This window comes from Balaenoptera physalus (assembly GCF_965194825.1).
Source record: "Balaenoptera physalus genome assembly, chromosome: X".
Taxonomy (NCBI): domain Eukaryota; kingdom Metazoa; phylum Chordata; class Mammalia; order Artiodactyla; family Balaenopteridae; genus Balaenoptera; species Balaenoptera physalus.
Window position 1 is genome coordinate 16,091,623 of NC_138903.1, and position 15,657 is coordinate 16,107,279.

The following is a 15,657-nucleotide window of genomic DNA, read 5'->3' on the forward strand; positions in this document are numbered from 1 at the left end:
CCAGACTCCTTGGCCACTGGAAGCTCTTTCAGTTCGCTCCTGTGTCCCTTTGACATTCCTCATGGTTGTGCTTTTTTGGAGCACATCCTTCGACACTTACAAGATGCTCCAGACTCAACTTGTATATTCCCCATCCCAGTCCTAGAATCGGTCATTTCTCCAGGGAGCCCTGGTTCCTCTCATTACAGCATGGTGTTAGAAATGAATTATTAATTTTTAAAGTGTGATAATGGTATGGTCACTTTTTTAAAAGTTTATCTTTTAGATATACATACTGACCTATTTATACATTGAATGATCTATCAGATTTGCTTCAGAACAACGTGGAAATGGGAGATGTGAGTGGGAGTGTGGATGAAACAAGATAGGTTATGAGCTGATAATTATTGGAGCTCGGTGGTGTCCCTTCGCTATCCTTATTTTCACATGTACTTGAAATGTACTACAATAAAGCTTTTTTAAAAGAAAGGAGTAGTTGATAGAGCTAATATTTGCTCATTGAGTCAGGTGTTTTACAGGAGCTGTCAACAGCGAGCACAACTTTGACCTTCTATATTTATATTTTTAAATTCCAACTCCAAAGCATGAAAAAGGCGACTCCTAAATAGGAGAGAAAAATATTAGCCTGGCTCAATAAACATGGAGCCACCCAGCAACTGGTTTGCAGACATAAGATATAAATTGTCAGTAGGACATGGGACAGCTTTGTTAAACTTAAGGGTTTACAGCTCACAGTTACACCTTCAAATCCTAGTTAAACACACACACACACACACACACACACGCACACACACGCATGCAAAACACCAACAGATTTACTGAAAGCACTTCGTTTGTGTCTCTGACAAATCTTTCAGTATCTTCATAAAGATGAGGGAATTTTTCAATTCTCCTACAACAAGCCCAGAATCTCTGGGCCTAACTGCCTTTGCCCTGAGAGCCCTCTGGATCGGCCATCTCCCATTACCGTTCAGACACATCTGAGCTGCTCCATGGTGGTGGCGGGGAGCCACACTGCATTAATGAAGCACAAGCATCAATAAAAATGATTTTCTTGTAAACTGGGAGAGGTACTGGAAACGGCCGTGTTTCTAAGAAGAAAATTTGCTTTTGTGTTTTTTTCCGTCAACCAACATCTAAGTATCTATTATGTAGGAGATAGTATGCTAAATCCTGGGAATACAATAATAAATAAAAGTATCAGCCCTGGAAGTGCTCACAGGAAAGAAACTCAGCACTTCTGAAGTGGCATCTGGCAGCAAACTCGGGAAACAACAGATTGGGGGGCCCAGACAAGAGAGAGCCGTGAGAGGTAGGATGCCTGGGACCAGGTGACCTCAGGGGTGTGGTGGGCTGTGGGCAATGAGGAGCGGAGGCCAACACCGGCAGTCACTCTGTCAGGCGCCCGGATGCATCAGTGGGTGAGGCGCTGTTAAGGCAGGGACTGGAGACGGGCACATCAGCAAAGGAAGATGGGAAAAGATTCAGGTGTGATGAGGAGGAGATGCTGTGGGCTTGCAGGTGGAGACATCAGTAGACAGTGACATACCCAGGCCTAGAACTCAAGGAGAAAGTTCAGGAAAGAAGCTGTGGCTACAAAGGTAGGGGTGCTTATTGTTTTTCTTGTTAGCGTTTCAGAAGTATCTCATTAACTTCTGAATTTTATGTCCCAGACTGTAGCCTGTCCCAACTTTGTTTCCTGTGATTCAGAGTGTTCTATGTAGCTTAGTATGTACTCAATTTTGTGAAAGCTCCATGGATTCTTAACAGTGAATTTTCTTTTTGAATCTAATGTCTATCAATAATGCCTTTTTAACTATACCAGTATCTGCCGTTTAATTTTGCTTCCTTATGTCAAAGACTGATTGATACAATAAAGTCTTTTTGCTGTCGCCTCTTGTACAGCAGGGAGAGTGGGCAAGCTTGGTCTTAGTATGCGCTCATTGTGGAGAGCTGCTTTCAGGGTTCAATTTCATCAAAATGCTGGACAAAACAGGGGAAACGTCAGGAGGGATCAGATGCAAACTGTCCACCATGTGTTCTGAAGGTGGGCCCTGGCTTACATGTCCTCCCTAAGAGCTCCCTCCATTCCCTGGATCAGCGTCAGAGCACTTAAAAATATAAGCAAGTCCTAGCATCACACTGTAGAAACAGCCCCAGAGATTTAAACATACTTCATTTACTCAACCAACTGTGAGTACAGTCCCTTATGTAGCTTGAAAAAGCAGCACTTTTCCTCCCATAATCACTGTTCCTAGTCATGATGTTTAATTTTTAATTTCTAATATTACAGAAGGGCATGGTTTTTTCATGTTTACAGAGGGAGTCCCAATTTAAAAGTCTGGGAAATTCTATTCTGAACCATGTACCATAAGACTGTCCAACAATTAGAAATCACGTAGACAAAAGACAGAAAAGCACATGCTCAATGTGCCCAGAGGGCTTTAGAGCTCAAGTTGCAGAATCCTGCTGCCTACAGAAAGTTGAAGAATGGACTGAGGGGGAAAACTAGAGCAAAGATAACTAAGTTCACAGGTAACCCGCGCTAACACGGCATGATAGTTCTCTGGACAAAAATTTACAAACCAGATAGTGAAAATCGACACCTCCATTCCAGTTACTTGAGCTCATCATCCCTGGAGCCTCAGTTAGGGCCCGGTTGTCTCCAATGAACAGCAGTAAGAGTTTCTGGGTTCCAAGGCAGCAGCTCCTGGTGCGGGTGGGCTGAGGGGTCGGATCTTGAAGGTGATTCAACCACAACCCTGAGCCTCTAGGGCTTTTCCACCAGGTAAGCTGGGAGAGCTGAAGGCTGAGTAGCAGTATGGCTTCTGGCCCCCAGTGGTAAAAGAGCAGCCAGAATTGCCAGCCAGATGCATGAACTCAGGTAGGATGAGATATATGGGGGCACTGGCATTTTCTAGCACACTTGCATCACTGCCAACTAACTTGAGTACAGATAAAGCTCATTGATTTAACTTCTTACTGCTTCCCTGGGGTCTCATTTAAGGCCCCTGCAAAAGATCAGCCCTTTGCTCCTAGGAATGGCAAGTGTTAAAACCAAGTATTTGGACATATAAAGCCACAAACTTACTAGTGTGCTGCTTTTTCAACTATAGCTGATTCATACATTAATATAATGTGGTGAAAGCAAGTAAAATCAAATCTGAGGCTTTGACATTAATGGCTGTGGTTATTAAACTTTATTATATTTTAAAATCTGAAAACTGTAAAACAGTATTTATACAAACACCTGAGGACTGTTTAACTGGGCACAGCATCTTCACACAAACAATTTGAGAGAAGACCAAGTTTAAATTAGAATTTTGTCTTATAACACAAAATGAATAACATAGATGAAACCACCCTTTAAATAGTAGCATTCTCATATAAAGTACATTTGGTTTTCTAAAAAAGAAAATGTACATTCTTGCCCCGGTGTACATTTTATTGGCATTTATAACAAATGGCTAATACTTTTAGCACAGATTCTCATAGCTTATTAACATTACACCAAACTTATACAAAGTAATAACAATAAACATATAGCACCATTTCCCCTTGAAAGTTCTAACTTTAAAAATAAAGCCCAAAATGATAAGTCTGAATTAATGCATCTTCCAAAATTTAGCAGAATAAATGGCTCAGAACTAAGCAAATTAACTAGCAACATTGCATAGGACAGAGAACTTCCCTGTATGGAAACCAATCTATGGATTGTTTCTTATCCCCTGAAGACTAAGCTGAGAGGTACTAGTGATAGCAAATGATGCACATATATTTTTCAGAATAAAAACATCCAACTATATAAATAGTTCACCATTACCTCTGTGGCAGTGCAAAGTGCCATATTAAATTCAAAAAGAACAGATTTACTTGTTTGAATACCTACAGGTATAGAATAATATATAAATATGGTATAGTACCCATATGAAGAATAAACACAGACAATAAAATATATATATTTTAAAAATTTGGGCACAGGTGTCCTCATATAGAGATATGAGAAATGAATGCCTAGTTAAATGTCTAAGCTTAGAGAAAATATGTAAAGTTTTGAAATAATAGGTATTTCACTGAAAAATTTTAATCAGACTCCATCCAAACCACCCTTGTAGTAGTATAATATCTCCTGCATAAAACAACCATTCTATCTTACAATTGTTCGAAATTTATCAAAAACTGGTAAGAACACTTTATGAAAGTTTATAAGCTTGTTTTTTTTCTTTAAATATGAACAAACACAACATACAGAGAAATAATAACGAAAGGAAAATAATTTATGTGGCTATTCCCCTTCCGGAAATTGGTAGAACACGAACAGAACATTGCAGTAACAGACATAAAATATTTGAAAAAGAGATGATATCTACAGTTGCATCTTTAAATTCTTTTCTAAGGAAAACTTCTCATGGATTTTATTAGAGAGCCTGTCAGTCCCTGATACTTTCCCCTTTGGGATGTAGCTGTTTTGGTTTTATATATAAACATTAATCAAAATCAACGGTGTTTCTCTGTTTCCTGCATTAAGTATATTTGTAAACTGTACAATTAAATAATAAACTGTAAAGTGTAAAATAATAATAAGACATAAAGGACTGCCAAGTTGAATATGCTAATACTAACATGTTAATGTGTTTTAAAGAAGTAGACTGGACTTGTAATGTAGTTCTGCAATTCTGGATATAACGTAGTTTTAGAGGAACCGTCTACAAAACAAAAACTGCTACGAGAATAAAAATACTTTTAAATTAAAAAGTTATCAAGACAATTGAAAACTATGTCTAATCTAAACTTATACATTTTTTTTCAATTATATTTTCCTTCTTTAAGTTTTTCAATATAGTAACATAACTTTAAGGCTGGCCCCAACTTCAGCCCCATATACTTCATCATCACATCACTTTTGAGTAGTAGCAGAGCCTTCCCATCAATCTCCTACAGAGAGAAAGAAATTGTAATTACTAATACTGATTTCATGTTTTGTCACGTTACGTACATATAAGAACATGTAAAATAGGGAGCAGCTGTACATTCTCAATATATATTCTCTGAATATGCATTTATTTCCTGAAAACTATTAAAAATATAACTTACATGTGAAGCATCATTTGAAAATTTCTAAATTCACTTCAAATTTTAAGAAAAAGGAAATTTAACCCAGTATCTTTGAAAAGTGGCCTTAGCATCAAACTCTGATTTTAAGTACTATATGTTGAATAAAATACCACGTATTTATGACAAAGGGTAGAAAACTGTGAACTGTAGAAATGAATTTCAGACAGTCATTAACTTTCTTAGAAAGGCTGGGAATATGAGTATATCAGCATTAATGCAAACTGTAAATGTGCTATACAGTGTTGTCATTATGTTGAAAGCTATTCAGTTAGTTGTGTGAAGCTAATTAGATACGAAAACTTATTACTGATTTTCTTACAATGTCAAAAAGGAATACATAGATATTTGGTCATGAATTTGATTTATTAGAAAAGACTATAAACATTATTTAACAGACACAAGGCATCCTCCTAAAATTATTTCCTTAATGAAGCAATTTATGTCGTGGAAGCATATTATTTGGTTTTCATGAGTTCCTATTTAAAATAAAGCTGCACTTAATCTTTTACAGTTGCTGGATTCATCGGGCATCATAACAAGGAAGACACCCTGTCACAGCTGTGGTCACCCCTCCTACTCACGGTCCTGGGGCCGAGCAGGGAGCAGGTGGGGAGGAGGAGCCCTGTAACTGTTGTTACAAAGGAGAAGACACCTGAGAGCGGCCATGCCGAATCATCTTCTCTTGAGAACTTGAAGACTTGTAGTATTTTAGGTACTCGGGTACCCATTTAAAGCACAGATCCAGCCTCCACCCTTTAAGGCTCTAACTTTGGGCAAAGTAAACTTTCTCGCATATGGAAAAATCAGTTGATAGGGTTCCCCCACCATCCACACTAATCAGTATCCAACTGAAGGGCCTGCACAGAGGTCATTCAAAGTCATTACGGCAGGAAAACCGGATCAAAAGATACATTACATGTTGCATGAAGAGGTCGGCGAGGGGGCCTGATATCTGAGGATCTTTATGTTTCATAAACTGTATCACTTCATCCACAGACCAGGTTGAAGGGTCCTTAGAGAAGCCTTGTTTCAGGACACTGGGGTCAGGTACAGCTATATAACTTGGAGCTTCAATGGGGGGAAAAAAGACAAATCATACTTGACCTGATCATTATCCTGAAAGAAGAGATGTTAGGTAGGGAGTAATTGTCTCATTCCTGGAACCTTCTGTGAAGTACCCCGGCATGGACCCAGGACTCCAAGATAAAATCCAGGGAAAGCCTAGTAAAGATGACCTGAGGATGGCTACTCAAGAATGTCCCACCTGACCTCCCCCAAACAACAAAAGCAGCTTCGGAAGACACCTTGCAGTTCCAAAGATCATAAAAGAGACTGAGCAATCCGAGGCCACTTTGGCCACAGGAAAATACAGCAAAAGATCTGTTACTTGGGTTAAATTAGGTTAATCTAAGCTAACTTACTGCTTTCTTACTTTAAATATTTCAAAGAATTTCTCTCAATCTTTCTCCTCTTGATATCTCCAAATTAGGTTTATTTTACTAGCTAACTGCAATGGAAATCCCCAGAATTTACAGTTTGATAATTGCTTAAATTTATTCACTTTAATGTATTCAATATGGATGGTTTTTAGCATCACTCTATTCTTTAAATTCCTGTCTCTCAAGCCTGATATGCTTATCTGAATTTTGAAGAAAACAAGATTATTTTGTGCTTAGCTAGGTCAGAAGTAACTTTAACATTATACTGAATGCCTCTTTCAAGTTTCACTGCATAGTAATAGATATTTTGGTTGAAGGTTTATATGTTTAAAAAAGAAGTAACTAAGACATGAAACAATTCAAGTGCTCATACCTCAAAAAGTTATAGCTGTGCCGTTCACTACGTTGTATTGAAATTTCTTTGTGTCCAGACAGGTATTCATTTACTCAACCAGAGTGCTTGACTCTCTAAAGTTAGTGTATGATAAGAGAAGTGGGTTTTGTAATTTGCTAGGAGGATTTGTTTCTCTAAACAAGGACCGTCAATACAAATTTAATATCTTTGTATGTGTGAATTAGCCAAAAGTGCACCTTTTCTTTCCTATCCTCTGGGCTCTGGCCATTTTATGGGTATTTTGAGTATTCACCCAGGGAAAGGGCAAAGAAAATCAGAAGATAAAAGAACTCACAATGGTAAATTTTACTTATTTTCTTTTTAAATAGCGTAACTTTGATATGAAATAAAAACTCTTTAGTAAAATCTATCCTACTTGCTACTTGTCAGAGATAAAAATGTTGGTCTACCGAGAAATGCTGCTGGGCTGTATCAACCCAAGTAAAAACGATGATGGTATAGACCATGCCATGCCTAAGGCATTCTAACAATCTAGACAGAAAAGTCTTCTCCTTTAACTCAAAACAGACTCAATTTAATACTTAAAAAACTACTGGCAAGGCTAACCATACCTCTAAATTAACTTATATTTGTGTGGGATTTTTGGTTTCTGTCATCAGAATCTGGTATAGTTATGTTTTGAATAACATATAACTACTTTTACGGATTACTACAAATAAACTATATGTAAAGATATGATTTCTGGTATAAAACTATAATTTTATATTAAAAATAAAACAGGGGCTTCCCTGGTGGCGCAGTGGTTAAGAATCCGCCTGTCAATGCAGGGGACATAGGTTCGAGCCCTGGTCCAGGAAGATCCCACATACCCCGGAGCAACTAAGCCCTTGCACCACAACTACTGAGCCTGCGCTCTAGAGCCCGCGAGCCACAACTACTGAGCCTACATGCCCAGAGCCCATGCTCCGCAACAAGAGAAGCCACCGCAATGAGAAGCCCGCGCACCGCAAGAAAGAGTAGCCCCCGCTCGCCGCAACCAGAGAAAGCCCGCGTGCAGCAACGAAGACCCAACACGGCCAAAAATAAAATAAATAAAATAAATAAATTTATTTTAAAAATTTAAAAAATAAAAAATTTAAAAAATAAAAATAAAACAACTGTGAGCTCATCTATTTCTAATCTATCATGGAAAATAATTTAATTGGGCCCACATCTTCCAAACAATCAGAGAAGGCTATGAACATTATATTAGTGTTATTCAAATAATTACATGAAATAAAAAATTATGTGAAAAATAATCAAAGTCCAGTCATGCTCTTCTCCTTAATGGCTCTGTCTTATATACACTAGGACATCAGAAGGCCTGTCTTCATAAACTCATATATTGTGAAAATATCTAAAAATTCAGGGTACATTACCCCTTTATAAAATGAACATCTATCTTCAGTCTCTCTACAAAAATCACTCCAAAACCAGAGACAATCTACACGGAGTAGGAGATGGGGGTGACGATATTAAATGTATCACAGCATGTGTACAGTGCAGTTGCCCATAGATAATATCCATTATGAAAGGCAGGGGAGTTAGTTGATTCCTACTTCCTTTACTCCTCAACCTTGCCTAGATGCCTATCTGGTGACAAAAGACAAAACACTTATTCCCCCCACCACAGCACCCTTAACCCTTTTAAAAGGGTACAGGATAGTAGCTATCTTTGCACATGGAAGGCCGCTCTGGCTCTTTCCAAATGAAGAGTAGGATACTGTCCTGTTTATACATATCACGTTCTCCTGGGGGGTCTGAGGGAACGACTGGGAGTGTGGAAAATGGGGAAATGGCTGCAGCAACAGGATGCCAGAGCCTAGATCTGGGAACCACACACAGGCTGGGGCCAGGAAAGGTCTCAATAGGGACAAGGAAGAGAGTACGTCAGAAAGAAGAGGGAGTGCATCCTTCCAGGCCTCAGAGTCATGCGAGGGTTGTGAGTCCAGGCAGTAACCAAGGAAATGATAAATTACAATGGATGGAAAAGCACTAAACTGCGAAGTCTCCATCAGAAACATGGTTGGTGATCCAGATTCCCAGAAATAGTTCTGTAATGCCATGAGGATTAGAGCATGTGTAGCAGCTTGGCCCTGAAAATGATGTGAAGGGGAGGACTCGACCTCCTCACTTTTGGCACTTTCTCCAATGCGATAAACTCTCAGGGGATGTTGTGGGGCATGGAAACCTTAAGGGGAAAGACAAACACACTGGCTGAGAATCACTGTTTTTGAATATACCTTCACTTTTCCTCTGCTTCTGGAATGTAACTTCATGGTGACCGCTCTTGGAAGATGATTTGGTCGCCACCAGTGTTGAGCTCGAGGTGCATGGCACACTTTGAAAAACACTCCTGGAGACTGGAGTATGAGTGCTTACAGGACTTCTGCTGGCAGGATTCAAAGAACTTGCTGGATTTAGTGGTGAGTTCTTGGACTCTTCAGAAAGCATTTCCCCTTTGGGCATGCCATTTCCCTCAGCAGATAATACTTCTTCTACAAGAAAAAAAGACAAAGGCAATAGGAAAAAAGACAAAGGTAATTATCTTCAACAGACTTACAGCTCGAATACTATTAAAAGGTCAAAAATCCCCTAACTGCCAACAACAGTTCACTTAAGCCATACTATACTGAACCACAAACCTCTAACACAAAGCACATGGCCATCCCTTTCTTGGTGTTTATAGTAATGGGCACTGTCCTGAAATCCAAATTGATTCTAATGACATCACCTATTTTTCTCATGGCAACTAACCCTTGCCAGTCTTGCCACCAAGACTATGAACACCTCACTAAAGCATTTATTTTTAGGAATGCAGTTCTTCACAACTCTTTGTTACAATATGATCACACAGTTGGTTTCTAACATTTGCTTACTCCTTGGGCACTTATTAAAACTTTCACTGGAGAAATGTACTAGGTTTTTCTATTCCTCTTTCTATCAGCTTTTAGCAATACAAAGCCGAATGGAAAATACGCCTATAACTGTTTTTCTTTAATCTAAGGAGAAATGACAACTGTGCACTTCTGAAGGGAATGAAGTGCTCAACAAAGCTGCCAAAGTAGTAGCCTAACTGCCAAACTGATTTGGGGGAATATACTCCCCTACTTCCAGCATCAACACTCAAGAGCATATAAGTGATAGAAGAGTGACTTTTCTCCCCAATCTTGCAACATGTAAATACTATTTACCTTCAGAGGCATGCACCTTTGTTTTGGGGAGCTTAGGAGAGAGAGGAGCAACATAAGGCAGAGGTTGCTGAGAAGGTCGTTTGGTGCTTTTCTTTTCTGTTGTATCTTCTTTTACTGTTTTCAAAAAAAGAAATGTCTGTTATAACTAATTAATATACTCAAGCGGTTTCATATCATCAGCATAAAACACTTTTGTTTCTAAATCATTTGCCTACTATAACTTCATCAATAATTTATCAATTATTTATGAACAAGATGTGTTCATTTCATCCTATTAAATATTTCAGTGATATTATATTCAAGGGTTAAAGGCATTATGTCTAGGCTTCATTTATTCTAGGGTCATCACATCTTTCTAACTCTCTCAGGCCAACAGTGAGGCAACCAATTGTAATGTGTCTAAAAAGACCTGGGAAAATTGCTCCCATGAGCAAGAAAAGTTAAGAATTCAGAGAAGTTAAAGAGAAGATAGGGTACAATGAACACTCCATTTTACAGGCAACAATCCTGGCCTAGGGGTACCCTTACAACAATTCTACTGCTTACTTATCATTCAACCAAATGCATTTCTTCCTAAAGGACCACACTTTAAGGCATAATCCTGAAAGTAAAGACATTTCAGTTTATTAATTACACTATTACACTATATTAGACTACATTACACTACATTATCGATCAATATTTTGATTTAATCTCCAACTAAAAGGAAAAATAAAGTGCAATAGAAATCTATAAAGTAGGATAACAGACCTCCAGAGACAAGAAAGACTGCAATGAGAAAGTACCAAAGTCAAACTTCATCTAGCTCAAAATGGCTGGGGGCCAGGCATGCCTCTCAAAATCGTCTGATGAGCAATCTTTAGCCATCCAGTTACTGACTGATTACTAATGAGTCTAAGAGAGCTCTCACCATTTGATTTTATTTTTAATCATCAACTACAAAACCAACGGGCAAAACATACTTCAGTGAATGAGAGATATTTCTACAATTCGGACAGTTAAATTCTAAGAAGAGAAATAATTGACTTTTTTCATACCCATTTAATGATACAGAAAATTGGAGTACTAAAATATACAGTTTCTAAAGTTTTCTATACATATTTACCTCAGAATCATAGCAAGATCAGAAAAAGTCTTTACTTATCTTTTACTTGTAATATTATAATACTTTCTTTATGAAAAGTTTATGAAGCTGGTATATGGTCTACTATCTGGGGTTGATACAAACATAAAATTGATTCTTGACTTCTGCTTCTGGGTATCGTAGTGAGCTCAGGCATGAAATTGTTCCTGCAGAGATAACTAGAAAAAGCCAGATAATTTACAAAGTACTTCATAGAGAAGTCATCATAGAGAAGCAACTTCCAGGATGACTGATTAAGGACGTCAGAAAATCCACTCCTTCATAAAAATAATGACAGCACTGGCAAAATTAACTTTTTCAAAATTCTGGACGTTAACTAAAGGATTACAACAACCCAAAAAGCATTTATTCAAGAAAAATGGCTGAATCTCAGAAAGAACAACAAATTCTGTGGCATTTTAGCTTCCCTAATATAATCCCATTCACCCCAGTTTTGCAGCAGCCTTGCAAACCAACAGCTTCGCAACTACAGTAGCTGTGAAAGCCAGCAGCCAGCCTAGCACTGGAGGGGGCACAAAGGATTTGGAACTCTCCAAAAGCTCCACCCCCAGAGAACTGTCACTATTTGATCGATCTTGCAGCTCACTGAAAACCTCTGATCTCTGGGCTTGTTTTATTTGACCTAAATCAGAGCCTGCTCTGTGTAAACAGCCCTATCCAAAGCACTGGTCAAAAACCAAACCAAAACCAAACCAAAAAACCCACAACAATGGCAATTGTTTAACACTGCAGCTCCCAGAGGTAGTATTACCAGTTGGGGCTGACAAGAAGCTGACCAAGAAGCTTAAAAGGAAAAACTGGAGAATGAGATGTCCATTAGGGGACTCTGAAAAGCACTGAGATATTCCTGGGAATCTAGAAGGCCATATGTATGTACATGGTTGTACGAATGCTCAGGAAAGACTTTAGAAGGCCCTAATCTTTCATTTTTTGCTGACCTTGAAGCCCTGCACAAAGCAGATTTGTAAACTGTCTCCTGGAATGTTCAAGGTAAGTCCCAACACACACTAAGAACCCCTTGGCAAAGGCCGGGAGACATACTGGTTCCAGGCACTTAAGAAAATCCCTGTCCAATTATTAGCTGACCACTAAGCTAAGTGAGCAGACTTCAGTAGCCACATATAACAAAATTAGACCTGGAAAAGTCATTAAATTAGTCCAGGAGAGTCACTAAAAATCCAAACAGCACCAGCAACAACAACAGAGCCTAGGAAGGGGGAGGGAACCTAATTTTCAGAGTTGCTGCATTATATTACTTTTAAATTTCAATTAAAAAATTAGGAGACATGCAAAGAAGAGGAAAGTATGACCCATACACAGGGGGAAAAAAGTCAACAGAAACTGCCTCTGAGGAAGCCCAGACACCGGACTTACTAAGCAAAGATATCAAGTCAGTTATTTTATATATGTTTAAAGATCTTAAAAAAAAATCATGTCTAAAGAACTAAAGGAAAGTATAAGAACAATGTCTCACACTATCGATAAAGTGATAAAAATTATAAAAAGAACCAAATAGAAATTCAGGACTTGAAAAGTATAATAAATGAAATTAAAAAAAAAAAAAAACCCTAGAGGGGCTCAACAGCAGATGTGAATTAGCAGAAGAAAGAATCACCAAATCTTTTAAGAGGTCAATTGAGATTATATAGTCTGAGGAACAGAAAAAAAAAAGAGAGAGAGAGAGAAAAAAAAATGAACAGACTTCAGAGACCTGTGGGACACCATCAAGCATGCCACAATAAACATAATGGGAGAGTCCTGGAAGGAGAGGACAGAGAGAGTAAGGAGCAAAAAGACTATCTGAAGAAATAATGTCTAAAAGCTTCCCAACTTTAATGCAAAACATTAATCTGCATAATCCAAAAAGCACAAGAATCTCCAGTTATAAATGCAAAGATATCCACACCTAGAGTCAAACCACCAAAAGCAAAAGACAAAGAGAATCTTGAAATCAGCAAGAGAAAAGCAAATCATCACATACAAAGGAGCCTCAATAAGATTAGCAACTGACTTCTCATCAGAAACTACACAGGCTAGAAGGAAGTGGGATGGCATATTCAAAGCACTGAAACAAAAAGATGGTCAACCAAGAATTCTATATCTAGCAAAACTAATCTTTAAAAACTGAAGGAGAAAATAGGAAATTCTCCATAAAGAAAAACTGAGAGAATTCCTCACTTGTAGAGAGCTACCCTATAAGAGATACTAGAGAGACTCCTTCAAGTTGAAATGAAAATAGAGAATAACTTAAATCCACATTTAAAAAATAAATAAACAGTACCAGTAAATATATTTGTGTTTATAACTCTTTTCTTCTCCTTTCTCATTTAAAAGACAACTACATAAAGCAATAATTATAGGGCTTCCCTGGTGGCGCAGTGGTTAAGAATCTACCTGCCAATGCAGGGGACACAGGTTCAAGTCCTGGTTCGGGAAGATCCCACATGCCGCGGAGCAGCTAAGCCCGTGCGCCACAACTATTGAGCCTGCGCTCTAGAGCCCGCAAACCACAACTACTGGAGCCCGCAAGCCACAACTACTGAAGCCCACGTGCCTAGAGCCCGTGCTCCGCAACAAGAGAAGCCACTGCAATGAGAAGCCCATACACCACAACTAAGAGTAGCCCCCGCTCGCCGCAACTAGAGAAAGCCCACACGCAGAAACGAAGACCTGATGCAGCCAAAAATAATAAATAAATAAAATAAATAAATTTATTTTTTTAAAAAAGCCGTTAATTATAAAACTGTATTTGGGAGCTTATAATGTATAAAATATAATTTGTATGACAATAATAGCACAAAGAAGTGGGCAGAAAACAAAACTATGCTGGAGCAAAGTTTTGGCATAACATTAAAATTAAGTTGGTATTAATCCAAACTGGATTGTTTTAAATTAAGATGTTAATTGTTATCCCCAAGGCAACTAACTAAGAAAATAACTCAAAAAAATAGTAAAAAGAACAAGGAAAATAAAATGGTACACAAGAAAACATCTACTTAAAACAAAAGAAGGCAGTAATGGAGGAAAAGACTAGCCCCCCCCCCCAAAAAAAAGAGAGACATAAAGAATGGTAGATGTAAGTCCTACCTTATCAGTAATTAAATTAAATGTACATGAAATAAACACTCCAGTAAAAAATTAGATTGGCAGAATGGATTTTTTTTTAAAAGTTGTATTACAAACTTACTACACTTTAAATTCAAACACACAAATAGGTTGAAAGTACAAGGATGGGAAAAAATATACCATACAGACAGTACTTAAAAGAGGACTGAGGGGGCTTCCCTGGTGGCGCAGTGGTTAAGAATCCGCCTGCCAACGCAGGGGACACAGGTTCGAGTCCTGGTCCGGGAAGATCCCACATGCTGCGGAGCAACTAAGCCCGTGCGCCACAACTACTGAGCCTGCGCTCTGGAGCCCGCAAGCCACAACTACTGAAGCCTGCACGTCTAGAGTCCGTGCTCTGCAACAAGAGAAGCCACCACAATGAGAAGCCCGTGCACCGCAACGAAGAGTAGCCCCCGATCGCCACAACTAGAGAAAGCCCATGCGTAGCAACGAAGCTCCAACGCCGCCAAAAATAAATAAATACATAAATAAATTTTAAAAAACAAAGAAACCCCACAATGATACACCTTTCAGGTTTTGATTCTCAAGTTAATTATGAATTCAATAAGAAATTACTTTTCCACTTTGAATGAACAAAAACTATATATTATACATGTCTAATTAGTTCACTGTGGCTAAAAGGTTTACTTTGAGGAAGACACAGAAAAACTGAATTATATAAGATTCTCAAGTTAATGTAGAATCTAATATAAAATAGAAGCACAGTATAAAATTTTACATTTTCTCTTATCTGATTTATTTTGATCATCCTCTGCAGGACTATGACCATTACCTCTGTAAGAGCTAAAAGGCTGGCTACTCAAAAGGTTATCACACTGCAGGCTGTGGCACAAGGTCTCAAGAAAGCGAAGAGCAAATGATGCACTGTTCACTGGAGGGAGCTGGATGGAATGAGTTTCCCCATCAAAGGAGGCTATTATAGGGAAGAAAAGATGTCAGAGTTACATCACAGAAAGATGAGAACCACATCAACAAAAATAAAAGCCATCAATTTAGGAAATGTATTATAAATCTAATGTGTGGTTTTTGTAATTTATAAAGGAATAATCTTAAATTATAAAAGTTCCTCTCATTCAAACACAATAGTCTGAACTAATAAAAGCATTCTCATTTAAAAATATTCATAAAGTAAACAACAACAACAGAAACCCACTGATGTACAATAGTTCCTGCTCTTCCAAACATTCCATGGGTACAAATGCAGTATCTGATCATACAATCATGAAAGCCATGTGTATCTTA

General features: G+C 38.2%; 1 protein-coding gene across 2 annotated transcripts in view; it reads right to left on the bottom strand.

Moving 5' to 3' along the window:
* Positions 1-3,177: 3,177 nt before the first annotated feature.
* The window catches only part of SCML2 (Scm polycomb group protein like 2), a 105,248-nt gene continuing 92,768 nt past the window's right edge, over positions 3,178-15,657 (bottom strand). Inside the window, exons 13-17 of one of the 2 annotated variants that reach the window (XM_082447011.1) lie at positions 15,188-15,328; positions 10,143-10,256; positions 9,192-9,446; positions 6,032-6,183; positions 3,178-4,935 (exon numbers count right to left, since the gene is read on the bottom strand). In XM_082447011.1, coding sequence (XP_082303137.1) covers positions 4,807-4,935; positions 6,032-6,183; positions 9,192-9,446; positions 10,143-10,256; positions 15,188-15,328 — 791 coding nt within the window. In that variant the 3' untranslated portion in view covers positions 3,178-4,806. The remainder of the gene's footprint in view (positions 4,936-6,031; positions 6,184-9,191; positions 9,447-10,142; positions 10,257-15,187; positions 15,329-15,657) is intronic. The other variant, XM_082447012.1, reaches the window with a different exon arrangement.